General features: G+C 45.3%; 1 protein-coding gene across 1 annotated transcript; it reads left to right on the plus strand.

Moving 5' to 3' along the window:
• Positions 1–214: 214 nt before the first annotated feature.
• LOC119646756 (probable cytochrome P450 6a14) lies at positions 215–1,954 on the plus strand. Its single transcript, XM_038047335.1, has 2 exons — positions 215–1,346; positions 1,409–1,954. Exons 1-2 carry the CDS (start codon positions 254–256, stop codon positions 1,822–1,824), a joined length of 1,509 nt encoding a protein of 502 aa, XP_037903263.1. The 5' UTR covers positions 215–253; the 3' UTR covers positions 1,825–1,954.
• Positions 1,955–16,212: the final 14,258 nt, after the last annotated feature.

A 16,212-nucleotide genomic window follows, 5' to 3' on the forward strand; every position in this document is an offset into this window, starting at 1 on the left:
CACCAATCTGGAATTCATTATATACAAATTGCAAGTTACGTATACATTGGGAAGAAAGAAAACAAGTCAACGGCCATTATCATAAATGAAATTCCAATGCCTAAAGATTCCGAACTACGCCTTATGCGCAATTTGCAAGTTTTTTATCTAATCATTTCTAGATTAAACCCCCAAAACTTTATCTGGGCTTGAGGAGAAGTTAACATACTAGAAGGAATCAACGACTGTCAGTTTTCGTCTAGCTTCAGCCGCGATGGATTCTTTATCTATTTTTCTGTGGTCTTTAATTAGTATTGTGTCGCTAATTTTCATTTATTTTAAGAAAAAATACTCATATTGGAAAGATCGCGGGGCGAATTATGTTGAACCAACATTTCCGCTCGGAAATTTACCTTTTCGGAAAGTACACTTTAAAGATTTCATCGTCGATATCTACCAGCATAAAGATGAAACACCCTTTGTGGGTGCTTACACACTAGCGAAGCCAATTGTTATTCCAACCAGTCTCGATTTAATTCAAAATATCTTGGTGAAAGATTTCAGCAATTTTCACGAACGCGGAGGATACTACAATGAAGTGGATGACCCCCTGAGTGCCCACATGTTTTCCGTGGATGGTGAGAAATGGAAATTTCTACGAACGAAACTATCCCCGACATTCACCTCCGGCAAGATGAAATTCATGTTCTCGACAGTTGTCGAGGTAGCAAATCGATTTAATGCCACCCTTGCAGAGATTGTTAAACCGACGGGGTCGGAATTAGAGCTTCGAGATCTTCTTGGCAGATTCACAACAGATGTAATTGGTTCTTGTGCATTTGGAATAGAATGCAACAGCTTGAAAGATCCCAATTCAGAGTTTCGCTACTATGGAAGGAAAGTATTCGAAGACCCTAAATTCGGCACGGCATTACTTTTGTTAATTCTGCAGTATCCGGATTTAGCAAGGAAGTTACATGTCAAGTTGCTACAGAATGATGTGAGTGATTTCTTCCTCAATACAGTTCGTGAAACAATCGATTACCGTGAAAAAAATAATGTGAAACGTAATGACTTCATGAATTTCCTGATCCAAATGAAAAATGGCCAGAGTATAGATGATGAAAGCTCAAACCAGACGAGGAAATTAACTATGGAAGAAGTTGCTGCACAAGCATTCCTATTTTTTGTTGCCGGATTTGAGACTTCGTCTACTACAATGACCTATGCTTTATATGAGCTGGCCTTGAATCCTGAGATTCAGAAAAGAGCCCGACAGGAAGTTAAGGATGTTTTGGCAAAACATGAAGGCAAATTGACATACGAGGCAGCCCAAGAAATGACATATATTGGCCAAATAATAAGTGGTATGCAGAATTTAACAATTATATTTTACTTCTTGGAAATTTTCTTGCTTTTCCATTCACAGAGACTCTTCGCAAATATCCACCAGTCGTATTTCTCAGCAGGAGAGCTGCGCGAGATTATAAGATACCCAACACAAAAGCAGTTATCGAAAAAGGGATCGATACAATGATACCAGTTTATTGTATTCACCATGATCCCGAAATATATCCTAACCCCGAAATTTTTGATCCAGATCGCTTCACGCCAGAGCAGATAAGAAATCGGCACCCAATGTCGTTCTTAGGATTCGGTGACGGTCCTAGGAATTGTGTAGGATTGCGTTTTGGACGAATGCAATCAAAGATTGGTTTAATTATTTTATTAAACAATTATCGATTTAGACCATCACCTAAAACTGCAGTCCCATTGATTTTTGACCCAGATATAGGAATACTCACTCCAAAAGGTGGAATGCATCTTGGAATCGAGAGAATCTAAAAATTCGCTTGTTATTTATACAAATTTCTGGGAAAACTGTTTATTTTGTTTAGTATGAAGTATATAAGAGGTAAGAATTACTATTTTGGAGAATAAAATTCATGTTCCTTGATTGGAATAAACCCAAGTATTTTTTGCTGATTTATTTTTTTAAGTTTGGTGTGAAACATAACCTTATTAGAATCGACTCAGTGTATCCCCCTGTCTATCTGTCTGTCACACCGGCTTTTCTTGCAATTAGCTGAAGCTATTCGCAAAATTTTGGTGTGAACATGTGATATATCGGTCCCTTAATATCCAACGAGTTGCTTCATTTTGCGACAGTTTTTAAGGTGGAGCTCACCGTGCTTTCCAAAGAGGGGTTCAACATTTTTTTTCACAGAATTTGGTCATATCGGGTATCAAATGAAAAGGTTCAATCATTACTTTTGGAAACGTTTATATTATGATTTCTTTTAGAGGAAAGAGAACATTGTTAGGAAGATTGATACCATTGTCGATGAGCGCGCGGACATTCCAGATACCAATTATAGTCCGTTTTCGATAGCCAAAGGTCTTGGGCATGAGGTTAGGCCTTATCAAAGACGTTGTTGACGTTTCGGCAGCGGTAAAGTTAAATAATTTGCAGGTTCTATACAATGACTCAAGCAATAATACAAAAACTAATCGTATTATTTTCTTCGAAAATTTTTTATTATATAACTAAAACACTTTGGGCAGTTATCGTCTTTCATTTCCTTGCTTCGCTAGCTCGTCTATTTCAGGATACGGCAGGTTCCTTAGGAGGCGAATTATAGAGGAGAAGATCGGAGAGCGCGATTCCTTTAGAATTAACTTCTGATTAGCAAAAATGTTCACCTGCTTGCCTTTTTTAAGGTTTTGTGTAAACACAAAACCTTATTAAAATCGGTTTACTGTCTGTCTGTCTGTCTTTTTTGTTTTTTTTTTTTTTTTGAGGAGGTGCAAATCTTTAAAAGACACTGGTCTGGACACACCAGCGTGTGGGATTTTTACCCACTAAAACCACCCCCGACTCCCTCCCTGCCCCGCGGAATCACCATAAGGTATTACATCACGGGGCGGAGTCAGCTCACTCTAGCTTTGTCACCTTTCTTCCACACGCGGCGCACATGACCCCGCTTTTCTGCTTTCCTCTGCCTTTCGCAACTCATCTTGAATAGATGCGATCATTGAGTTCACCGCGTCCCAATTCCCTTGATGTGCTAGCATTTTCGGCACCAGATTTTCTGGTACCAGCACCTCTCCTAGAGTCTCCTCTAGATTCCTCCTTTCTTTCACAAATCTCGGGCAGTGGAAGAAAAAATGCTCTGGGTCCTCTGGGACTCTATCGCAATTTGGACAGTTGGGTGAGGTCTCCAATTTAAACCTGTGAAGGTATTGGAGATATCCTCCATGTCCCGTGAGAAACTGGGTGAGATTATAATTAATCTCACCGTGTCGTCTCTCCAACCACTCCTTGATGGCAGGAATGAGCCTGTGAGTCCACCGACCCTTTCCCGAGCATTCCCACCGCTCTTGCCATCTATTTATGGATCTCTCCCTCTCAGCCTTCTTCGTCTGCAATAAGGGAGAGATTGGCTTCGCATGGTATTCCATGCCACTGGAAATATTCCCTCGGACATGCACGCTTCGAACAAGTCAGCAAACATGTCCGGTCTGGATTTCACGGCAAGCTTAAGGACCTTATTCGGTACTCCGTCCAGGCCCGGCGCTTTATTGTCTCCTATTCTACCGCAGATATCCAACAGCTCGTCTCTGGTGACTGGCGGAATTGCCGCCTCATTCAGAGGTGGTTGGAATGTTTCGGTGCTCTCCTCTTGCTGGGGGAATAACCCCTGGATGATTTTTAGCTAGAGGGTGGGGCACGTGATCTGCGGAGATGAACGGCTTCTCAATCGTCCCATCACGATTCTGTAGGCATTCCCCCACGGGTTTATGTTCGCTTCTGAGCAGAGCTCCTTAAAGCACTCCCTCTTGCTTCGCTGGATGGCGAGCTTGAGGTTTTTGCGGGCTGCCTTATAGACGCGCTCTTTTTGTCCCTGTTCGACTCTACCTACCGCTCTCTGAGCCACTCTTCTGGCTCGGTGGCAGGCTGATCGAAGGCCGGTCAGTTCATCATTCCACCAGTAGTTTGGTCTTCTACTGGGGAATGGACACCTTCTAGGCATGGACGTGTCACACGCTTTGGCAATGCATTGAGCCAGATGGACGGCTCTTTCCGTAGAGGTGCCTGCTTTATCAGGCTGATCTAACCACACCTCTATGAAGGTCTGCTCATCCAAAGATTTTGCAGACCAGCCTGAAATCTTTCTCGGTTTCGGGCATGATAGCTCTTTGGCCTGTGGCTCGACATATGTCTCAAAGAAGATTGCCTGGTGATCGCTGTGGGTGTAGCGTTCACTGACGCACCAGGACATACCACGCGCCAGCGAAGGGCTGACAAAGGTCAGGTCTACAACTGAGCCTGACCCCCCTTTCTGGAAGGTGTTTACAGCACCTTCGTTAGCCAAAACTATGTCCATCTGCGCAAAAGCTTCTAATAAACTGCGCCCCCTAGCATTTGATTCCCTACTACCCCACTCTAGAGCCCAAGCATTGAAATCACCAGCAATCACCTTTGGACTTCGTCCCTTCGCGTCGAGAACAAGATTATCAAGCATTTGCTCGAATTCAGACAGTGCCAAACTTGGCGGGGCGTAATCGCCGCTCCACCAGTCGAATCTTTGACCCATATGCCACCGTGACGGTGTCTATACGGTTCGCTTATGATGGCGATTTCCATCTTAGATTCGAACGTGGCCTGCTCAAGTAAATCCTGAGCGAGCCTGCAATGATTCAGGTTTATTTGAATAAACCTCATTTTCTCATTGCAGTGAGCGCCTTCCTAAATTCTGGATATTTACCACTCCCGGCAATATGCGGGTTATCCTGTCCCTCTTTTACTTCGCATAATCGGCACTTGGGGTCCCTATTGCACTCTCTGGCAATATGGCCTTTCTCCCCACACCTTCTGCATCGATCGGATCGATCAATGCTGCTGGTGCATGCCTTCGCGAAGTGTCCAAACATGAGGCATTTAAAGCACCTCTTCAGTGAAATTTGTTCCCTTAAACGGCGGACAACCCATCCAATCCGAACCCTTCCGGTAGCCAATAACATCTGTGCTGCCTCCGCTGGTACTCGTATTGTGGCTGTTTGAGTACCACCATAGGCTTTTCGTAAGCCCACAATAGACTCCTCAGTGAGTTCTTTCAACTTGAATTGCTCCTTCAGAGCAATACAAATTTCTTCTTTCGATGTTACTTCATCGAGATCCTTACATTGAAGGTAGATCCCATGTTTTTGGGCACGCACTGCGGCATTCTCCCCAAGTGAGTTTTTCACTTGAGTGCGAAAGTCATCAGTTTTGCCCACGCTGGATCTTTTCAGCTCGAACATGAGATCCCCTTTCTGGGTTCTTCGGATTCTGTTTACATTTCCGCTCAGATCTTTTAGGTCGGGATCCGCTTTGACCTTTTTGAGTTGTAGCGATTGACACCAAATTTGGTGGAAAGGTGGGAACTGTGAACGCTCACACATACAGTGAGTTGCATCCTTTTACGTTGAATTTAAGGGAGGGGTCCCCATACATGCAAAAGGGGGGTGTACAATTTTTTTTCATCCAATATAGTCATGTGGGGTATCAAATTAAAGGTCCCGATTAGTACTTTTCGAAGCCGGTCTTAGTTTTGACATTTCTTGAAAACGGAGTGCGGGGGGTTGAAAGTGATCATTTCTTTAAGGGGGCCATTCTCAGAAACTACCAAACCGAAAAATCTGAAAAAAATCAGGAGGCTGCCAGTATATGGTGCCTTGGCTCCGAAATACCTTTCACACCGATATCTGTTCAAAGAAAGTTAATAATAGTATATTACTATAATTTTTTGTAATTGGCTAGAAACCCCCCTTAAATTCATCCTAGTGGCACGAAATTCTGCAGTGATGTAGGCTTTGAAACTGATTTATTTTTCACGCACTCCTTACATTCTATATTAACAAACAACTCTTGTCAAACCCTAACAAACTGCACGATAGCGAATTCCAAATAAATCAGTTCTGCACGGAGAAACCCATTACAGCTTGGACTGTCAACAAGGTCGGCATAACACGCATCATCGAGCAGATTGAAGACATAAAGTGGTGACCTCAGCATCACGGAATTCGAATTAACAATCAACCACCGTTGACTGTGAAACGATGGTTTTCTGCATCATACGGTTAGAAATTTGTGGGGTACAAACCTTAAAACTTTAGAACTTTATTGCCACCGTAACGCCAACAACGAATAGAGACTGAACTCACGGCTACGACCGATCGAAAACGGATTATGATTGTTTTCTGGAATGTTTGCACACTTCTCGTCAACGGTAGCGAAAGGCCTCAGAAGGCCTCAAACTCCAGCAAGAATACTTGCGATTTAACTGGACATTCTGAGCTTAAGCGAAGTAAGATAGTACTATGACTATAGAGAGTACTTCCCTTTTTCTTGCCGCACTAATGGCAATGTGCTTTTATATTATATTTATATAGTGTCCGGTAAGGTGCACTATTTCGGTCCAGGCTAAGGAATATCATAATTGTAAAATGCTACGCACCAACGGAGACTTCCAATGTAGAAAGGATGCTTTCTACGAGGAATAAAACACAGTTCAGAGAAGACTTCTTAAAAGTTGAATCGTGACATTGTGCGTCGTCATATATCGCTCTGATAATAGCTATTAGTTTCTCTGAAATGCCCCTCGTGCAAGAGTATGCCAGATACGCTCCCACTCCCTTTCGAAAGCTTTCTCGAAATCGACTAAGAGCAGGGGAAACGGGGATTTAAATTCCGCATACTGCTCTAGTGTCCGGATAGCTGAGTGGTTAGAGCGCAAGGTTGTCGTACGGAAGGTCGCGGTTCAAATCTCACTGGTGGCAGTGGAATTTGTATCGTGATTTGACGTCGGATACCAGTCGACTCAGCTGTGAATGAGTACCTGAGTCAAATCAGGGTAATAATCGCGAGCGAGCGCAATGCTGACCACATTGCCTCCTATAGGGTATCCTGTAGTGTACCGTTACGGTCTTGAATGAAGTGCTCTAACACACTTCAAGGCCTTGATCTGACATGGATTGTTGCGCCAACGATTATTGTTATGATACTGCTCTAAAATGATCCGGATGATATACACACGATCAATGCAGGAGGATGCGGAGTGGAAACCAATCTGTTCTCTGTCGATTAAGCTTTCATGATGTTCTTCAATGCGTTCCAGGATTTATTTTAACAACGGCAAGGATACCTCTTCAATTGTCAGACTCGAAATGGGAACCTTAATGACTATCTCCTTTTTCCACTCTCTGGGAGAGGTTTCGGATTCCCAAGATTTCCGTTCGAGTCGACTTAGCAAATCTGTAGAACGTTACAGCCCGAAGCTTTACACCGTTTGAGTGCGTTTACGGCCGAAATTGTTTCTCTCCTGCTTTTAGGAACAGTCCGTATCCGCATGTTACAGTGGCTGCCCATTCCATTCAGTAGATGATCCTCACTAGATGTGATATAGGTGGTGAAGTGTTCTTTCCACCTGTTTAGTTGCTCGTCATTTTGGATGGGAAGTCGATCGTTAACATTCTTCACAGGAGCATCGAAAGATCGAAAGAACTTCTTGTGAAATCGCTCGGTTCGGAGGTGGTATAGTTTTTGGTACATATCACCCTCCTGACATATAGTATCGTCGTTCGTATTGTACGAAAGGTTTCATAGATTATTAGTGAGAGAGAGGGAGAATACGAGTTGCCTTCTATACATATACTATTCGACAGTTTCCCGGCACTTGCAACACTTTAGAAAGGTGGAGGAGCTTGGTAAGTGGGTTCCGCATGAACTTACAGAGCCATACACGGTTCAAATGGAAATTAGCAATTCTAAACTCTCCCGTAACAGAAGCGCAATAACGACGACGAACCTGCATGACATGGATCTATGATTTGGCTAACGATTCAGAATAGGTTGCACATGAGCTGACAGTTTACGCTACATTTAACAGGGAGATAATAATGAGAAGCTCCATAACCCCATAACTGCTAGTTATCACATTGGGTGGACTGACTTTTTTTCCGTGTGCGATAAATGCATTTGTTGATGAATTCCAAAGATCGGGTCTAGCAATCAACATAACCAAATCCCAATTTATATCGTTCAAGAGAAGCAGGATAACACCATGTCAAATACATCGCCTTTTTAGGTAGAGAGATAACAAGGACGTGTTCGGTCAGAGACCACTTGATCTCCATTATTCTTAAAACCGTAAACGCAGGCAGGTTGATTAGTTTTTCAACAATCTACAGATCTGTGGTAAGCCCCATTATTGAGTATGAAACCCCATTGCACCAGATTTTTACTTTGGCCAACGAGCCACTTCTCCGTTTCAGAAGAAGAAAAGAAATCCCAAAACCTATCATTTGGTGATTCAGAACCCGGATGCTGAAAATGGTCTCTCCTCGATCTATAAGTCGTTCTGGAACTTGTTTGACACTGTAATTCCCAATAATATTCCCGCAACCTCTAACAAGATTCAGGTTTTCCTGTCGTATGATTTGGAGCACCTGAGCACCTTGAGCCCAGGTGACGGCTACGTATGGCAAAGCGGTGGAGGGCCTCAAATCAATGGTTTTTTTGGTCCTGGCATCTGATGCTGCGCTCATGCGTGGTGGCTCTGCCTGCGCGTTGGTTGGTCCGGATAGGATGCAAGTCTCACGTTTTTCGTTGGATGTCAGTTCAGTTTTAGCGGCCGAATTTTTTGCCGTGCTTCAGGCCAACAAGGTAGCTTCTAAGATGTGCTAGGAGAAGGTTGGTATCATTACAGACTCTCTACAAAATTGCAAATTAGTTAAACAAACTACGCCATCGCATCACCTGGCGGGCAAAATACATGCCCTTGCTTCTTACCCCCCTTTTTAAGTCTTTAAAATTTCTATGGCGCCCAGTGCATGCGGGGCACCCATTAAATGAACTCACCCATGTAGAGGTCCGCAAGGCTCTCGGCTTTAGCTCCACAAGTTTGGTCGAGCCCTCCCCGGCAGATGTTCTGAAGGTAATTCAGGAACATTCCTAAAGCGAGGGGGGCTGACTTTTTGGCGATATCACGTGTCAAAGCACCATTTGCCTCTAACATTCACCCGGAGGCTACGCGTACGCTTACAGCTTCCGAAGAAAAATTTTTAATCAAAAGGTTTGAAAACATAGGTTCGGACAAATGTAATATTTGCATTGTTAGAGAAACTAACGAACACATAATCTTCGGGTATAAGGATTATGCCCGGTTTCGGGTTAAGTGTAGATGGTATAATAAATTTTTTAACCTTCAACAAATTTTTTGAACTAGAGATCTCTGCATGATTGATGACCTTTTATATTTTTGTAAGAAGGTTAAAGTTTTCCCGACCTCAGCCACCCTCAATTCTGCAATGTATCCTATTTTTCCCGGAACTCATCTTATACTAAAACTATGATAACGACTAAAAAACACTAACATGCATCATCGCCTTATTTTTTCAACCGAAGTATTCTTAAGTCAATAGCAACTAAACGTTCACAGTCCTAAAGCATTAATGCCTAGTACCTGTCAAGCTTGCAATACGTGACCAGTCTGTACGGGTTAGTTTTGATACTTACATTTTCTCGATATTGGATGTAATTACGTATCGAAATTTCCTTCATCTTAACAGTATTTGCACTAGGTCCTCTTGCAATTTGGTACCGGTATGTAGAAGGTCGTTTAAGCTGGAACCTCTGGAAGTTTTTGCAGAGGTATCGTAAACTGGCCGTATCTTATGGTCGCGCTTTCCATCTTAATTACAGGATGATTCGGAAGGTAGTACACGTCTCTGCCTTCTCCAATAAAAGGTGTCACTCGCCTCATGTGACCAAGGTCGATGTACTCTTGCATCGCCTGGTGATAACCTTCCTTTAATTCAACATCCTTCTCGAGTCGTTCTTCCAGTTGTTTTAGACGCATTAATGCCCTGTTCCTTGAATTCCCTAGTGGTACTACCTTAGGGCTGTCCTTGAATGGTAAAGTGACTACGTATCTTCCATCTGCCTCGCGCTGGACCGTGCTTTCGTAAATCACCTCGCATTCGTTCGCAACCGCTGCATCATCCTGATCTGCCTCTGTTTCGAAGAATCGTTGGAGCACCGTATGAAACTCCGTTGTTGATATATTAGACATCAGCGTCGTGATTTCAGGTGACTCGATGGGAACTTTGCCCGAAAGAACCCAGGCTAATTTCGTCTTCTGGGCCATCAATGAATTTCCTTTTTTTATTTTCGGCTAGACTAGCTCTTCAAACCCTTCAGCTCCCAGCACCAGATCAATGCCTGCCTTAACGTTATATTTCGGGTCTGCAATTTGTAGCTTCCTCATCCATCAGTTTTCGATCACATCTTGATTCGGCAGTAAGGTTGTTAGTGCTGATAGCAATCGCCAGCTCAAAGTTGGACGCAAAATTTGGCTTTATCTTGAGCTCAAAGGCGTTCCGGACACTCGCCACATGAGCACCACCGATGCCCGATACTGATGCCAATACATTTCTCTTCTTCAAAGCTAACTTGTTTGCTGCAGCCAACGCGATGTCTGCGAATCAGGATCGATCTTGCCAGTTGGCCATCTCGCCGATACTAGGGTGGTTGCTAGAAATACTGATGCCGTGCTTGATTTTTCCTTCGGCTGACAGGCAGAATTCGCACTTACTGCCTTTAAAGGTGTAGCATGGTATGGTGTTCTTTATTGCACTCCAAACATCGTACTTAACTCTTACACTTCCGTGAATCGTTATGTGATAGACAGTTTCGGCATACCTTGAACTGCCTTACGAAGTCGTTCCTATCGACGAGGGACAGCTTCCTGAACTCGTCACATGAAAACATCGTGTGTTTTCCCTTGAAATACGTGCAACCACCTTTTGTTTTGGGCCGCAAAGGGTTTTTTCTTCGGGGGCTGAGTTGGTGAAGGTTGGGCTTGGATGGACAGAAGCAGCTTATACCTCTTCAAGAGGAAATCGCAAAACTTGCTCACAGGAGGGAACTCCTTGCTACCATCGATGTACTCTTCAAACGAACGGAGGGTATCATTATCGAACTTTTGCATTATAATACGGGTCATTGGGTCCCAATGAGCAGTCATGTACCCCAAGTTACTCAATCCAGCCAAGCAGTTCCGTATCGTGTTCTACATTGCTATTACGTCGTCAGTAGATTTGTAGCCAAGCTTCTTCACGTCGAGGATTGCATCCATGTACTCACAAGCAGCTTGACGGTTATCCGAAAACCGTTCCTCCAATATCAGGAGTGCGGGCTCGTAATTACTGCTAGACAGCTGCAGGTGCAATACGGCTTCTCTTGCCTCCTCTCTCAGATATCCCAGTAAGTGTTGTAATTTATGTATGTCTCGAATCAATGTATTGCTGCCTATCACGGCTTTAAAAAGCTTTGTAAACTGGCACCATTCCTTGGTGATGCCCGAAAAGAACGGAATTTGGATCGGCGGTAATTTCGGCAGGTGCTCCGAAACCCCGTATATTTGCCTCTCCTTTGCGTATGTGCCGGCAGCCGGGATCGACGTTAATCCCCCAATGGTGCAATTATCCGCAAGTACTCCATCATGAGTGGCACCTGATGTGCCGGATGGCATCCCAGTCTGACCACCATCCTCTTTTCCCGTCGTCAATCTGCTGCCAATTTGAGTTTGATCGCTCTCGATCAATGCCTTGATCGCCCCAAACTTCGCTTCCATCTTCTCCTGCACGCCAAAATACGCGTCAAATGGCTTGAGGGGACCGAGCAGCTTCCAATGATTCGCCCTGAACATCGTCATCAGGCCTTGAAGTTTCTCCCGTTTTTTTTTTTTAAATACTCGGCTGACCTCCGAGATGGTCCATCCTTTCTGTAATTTCTTTCCAGGACTTCCACCTGTGTAGCAATGTCCGTCTGCTCATTTATCGTCGTTTCGGCCGTGGCTATTTGGTTATATTTGGAGACTGGGAAAGTTCAATTAAGGGATCGGGGATTTTATGGTAATTATATCCGGCTCGACGGACCAATTGTGGAGATTGTTCTTTTGTACCGCTCCGGTATCTGAGATAAGTTTTCGGGTCGGATAATATTGCTCCCAATGGTTGTAGAAAGCAGTATTATTGGATAAGAGAGAGTGCAAAAATATGAACTAAATTGTTCGTCTGAATTATTTATTCACACTGCCTTAGTACAGTTCACTAAATGCTATTTATACTTAATAAATGACCTGCATTTCCTTAAAGTCTTACATTGCAATATTTACATTATTCATAAATTCTGTAAAGTAATAGTCATATTAGATTACATTACGAGGTAGCTAGTCGTGTCGATTTACGATTTATTGACCTATGTTATTTTTTTCCGAATTGAGTCACTAAGAAATCAGGTCGCTGTACATATGACCGAAAAATATTCTAATAATGACTAATAATTATGTTATGAATTCGTCCATGCAATTTTTCTTGACTTAAACATATAAATATAGAAGGAGTTTGTTGTATTGAAACGATACTTTTTTACTTGACAATGGCGGCCCGGTCTGATTATGCTTCAGGTTAAAGTTGCATAATTCGGCAAGTCCTCACACGATCTCCGCGTGGTGGCCGCTGGAAACCGTCTTTGGGCGGGCCAAGAGTATGTAGGGCCGGGCAGGGAGTAGGCTCATCCAACTGACGAGGACCTGCTTGTCTGTTGGTCATGTGTTAGGGACAAGTAGATTTGGCGGGGAGATGGACTGAAGCAACAGCCCGGGGATCGTCCTCCCTGCACCGGAGAAGGTGTTAATAGGACCCCAAGCCAAGTTGGAACAGCATACGCCGAGGGCTGCGTGGGCAATGGGGAGCTTGGTCTTTAGTATGCGAACTCTGAATACCTTGGGTACCTTCAGTTTCAAATAAGAGCCTTACCCTGGTGGCCGGGCCAGCCAGGGTGGACATTCTTCCCGGACTACTCGTGGGACAAAGACATGGACTCAATTATCAAAAAAACAAAAACCACGATAGAAAAGGAGGCGATGATGCCAGGTGCATCATCGGAGGACGAGGTGCTGGCCTCCAGCCAGGAGACAGTGGCCGTCGAGAGTAGTATACTCGGTTCCAACCGTAGCACCGTTGTGCTGAAACCAACCGCAGGGATTTCCCGGAGCGAGGCGTCAGACGGACTAGTGGCTTCCAGCCTGGAACCCCTCGAAAGCGAAAACCGACAAGAATGTCGGTCGCCGGAAACCGTCTAAAAAGCGAAGGTCCACGGGTGTCCTGTACTGTCGACGAGCGGGATGAAAAAGACCTCGCTAAATATCAGGCGATTGTTGATGAATACAATAGCAAACGCCTGGCTGACGAGCAGAAGTCGAAGCCCATCGCTGTAAAACGCAATCGATCTCAAAACGAAGTCGAACAAGATAAGAAGCGGAGAAGAGTGGGCAAAAGCGCAGACGCTAAGCAACATCCGAAGGACATTGTACAACAACCGTCAGCCGGCGGGCCACGCACTGCGAAGCCCTTCAGCGACGTGGCCAGGAGTAACTTACGTGTGGCACTGGCAGATGGAAATTCTGCTAGCGGCAAACTAACGCTGGAGGTGTGGACCAGTGTTGAGGCTAGGCTGTCGATCATGGTCTATGAGCATCTCCTGGACACCGGAGGCAAATACCAGGGACTCACTCCCACTTTGATTCATCTCAGGTGGTCTGTGGGTTCCACGTAATAGCTTGCATGGACCAGTTCTCTAAAGACCTTCTCGGTTCGTGTGTCGCTAAGATCAGCGACGCCTGGGAGGGCGTTAAGCTCAAGATCATCCCTTACGGCGAGATTCCCAGGAGACCGGTCGCTCGCATCTGGTTGTCGAAGATTCGCATGGAGAAGGACAAGCTCGTCCATTTCCTGCGCCTTCACAACCCCGGGATTCCTATGGACGACCGGGTTGTTATCAAGGAGGAGGAACCTCAGATAAACAGCCAGCCTGTAAACGAGGAGTGTCTGGAAACACTGAAAAAGGCCGATTATAAAGTGTGGTTCGGAGTCAGGGATGCCAAAGTAAAAGTGTTCCGCTCTGCAAAATCGGACGACGACCTAGACCCAATCGACGCCGCCGACGAGCTTTTGGAGGAGATGACGATTGACGGTCCGACGGGGCTGACAAACCTCCCACGCAAGCAGATCATGCTGAGGGTAACACAGATAAATCTGCAGCACTCGAAGTGCGTCTCGGCTAATCTGGTCGTCTCCTCTTAGAGGAAGACATCGACATCGCATTAATACAGAATACGGAAGCCACCGGAAGCCAAAGGGCTCCAAACCAAATATTTTAATTTATTCCACAGCACAGGAGACGCTGATCAGGATAAACCTAGAGCATGTATTCTTGCGAGGAAGAGTCTACACGCTTTCCTGTGCCCGGACCTGAGTTCCAGTGACCTAGTTGTGGTCAAGCTGGAGCAGGCGGGGCAGAGAACGTGTATATTTCCTCGGCTTATATGGGTCACGACTGATCAGCTCCGCCAGAAGAACTACAACATCTGACGCACACCATAACACCAAAGAAAACCAACCTGCTGAAAGGCTGCGACGCGAATGCAAGGCATACGCTTTGGGGCAGCTCCGAAATCAACGAAAGAGGTGAGTCATTCTTTGATTTTATTATTACTTCAAATCTATCGGTGTGTAACAGGGGCTGTACACCAACCTTCCATTTCCCCTGCTCGGAGAACTGCGACGGTTGGGAGGAGGTCCTTGATATCACCCTAATAACCGACAACGGGATTCTTAGGGTGGAGGACTGGAGGGTGTCTGACCAGAGATCCTTCTCTGACCACAGTTGGATACTCTTCAGTCTAGATCTCGCCGCAGAGGTCTCAAAACCCTTTAGAGACCCCAGAAGGATCGACTGGAGAAAGTTTGGTCAGGTAATTAAGAACAAACTCTCCGGTGCGCAAATTGGTAGGATTGGCACGACCGACGAACTGGAGTCAAAGGTCGGGGCTCTGGAGAAGGCATTTGATACCGCCTTCAAAGTCTCGTGCCCTGCTAAGTACAGCAAAAAGACCCTGCCACCGTGGTGGAACGAAGATCTCTCTAGTCTCAGGAAGCTGACCAGGGAAATCTTCAACATCTGCTACAGGCAAAAATACTGGCAGCCATTCAAGGACTGCCTGAAGAAGTACAAGTCGGCCATCAGGACCGCCAAGAGGCGGTCTTGGCTAGACTATTGTCAGAACATTGAAAGCACTAGTGAATCCGCGAGGCTCAGTAAGATTCTGTCCAAGGAACATAAGAGTCCATCCTTCCTTAAAAAGTCGGAAGGCTCCTGGACGGAATCTTCTAACGAAACCTTGGAGTTGCTGGTGCAAGCGCACTTTCCCACCAGCGAGGAGGACTGTGAGTCAGAACCTAGCTTGGATGGTTTCCGGAAACCCCAGCTGTGCGAGACTATCACATCGGTAATTACCGGGGATATGATCGGTTGGGCTATAAACAGCTTCTCCGCATACAAACCTCCAGGCCTAGATGGCATAATGCCAGTCATGCTACAGAAGCAGCAGGAAGGGATTGTGCCGTGCTTGTTGAGATTTACCTGAGCTGCATCACTTTAGGATACGTACTGCAGTTCTGCAGGCGCGCACGGGTGGTTTTCATACCGAAAGCAGGCGGGCGCGGTCATGAGTCTGCGAAGGACTTTCGCCCAATTAGCCAGACCTCTTTCGTGCTGAAGACCCTAGAACGCATCCTGGACATTCACTTAAGGACGATTATGGACAGAACGCCTTTCTCTAAGTCCCAGCATGCCTACCTCAAAGGAAAATCCACAGAAACCGCCCTCCACGAGGTAATTGGCGCGGTCGCTGCAGTACAAACAGCATACCCTTGCTGCCTTCTTGGATATAGAGGGAGCTTTCAACAACGTCAGTACCAACGCCATCAAAGAAGTCTTGACCGGTATTGGATTGGAGAGGTATCTCACGCATTGGATTATATCCACGCTGAGTACCAGGATAATCCAGTCCGATCTGGGAGGCAACCACTTGACCAGAGCTGTGAACAGAGGCACGCCCCAGGGTGGTGCCATCTCAGCGGTGCTCTAGTTAATAGTAATGGACAAAATTTTACGTACATTGGAGAGCAGCGGGGTGAAGGTGGTGGCGACTTGGTGATATTAGTATCAGGGATGAATCTGTCCATTATGAGCGACATCATGGAAGGAGCGTTGCGAAAGGTGTGCCTGTGGGCTCAGCATAAACCCAACCAAAACGCAACGATACTATTCGCCAAGACAAGGAT

The sequence above is a fragment of the Hermetia illucens genome, chromosome 1 (assembly GCF_905115235.1).
Source record: "Hermetia illucens chromosome 1, iHerIll2.2.curated.20191125, whole genome shotgun sequence".
Lineage (NCBI taxonomy): Eukaryota > Metazoa > Arthropoda > Insecta > Diptera > Stratiomyidae > Hermetia > Hermetia illucens.

Excerpts from the sequence above, each read along its gene's own strand:
- LOC119646756 (XM_038047335.1), top strand. The coding sequence starts at position 254 with ATGGATTCTTTATCTATTTTTCTGTGGTCTTTAATTAGTATTGTGTCG. Across the intron at positions 1,347-1,408 it reads TATTGGCCAAATAATAAGTG|AGACTCTTCGCAAATATCCA; the intron begins GTATGCAGAATT and ends TTCCATTCACAG.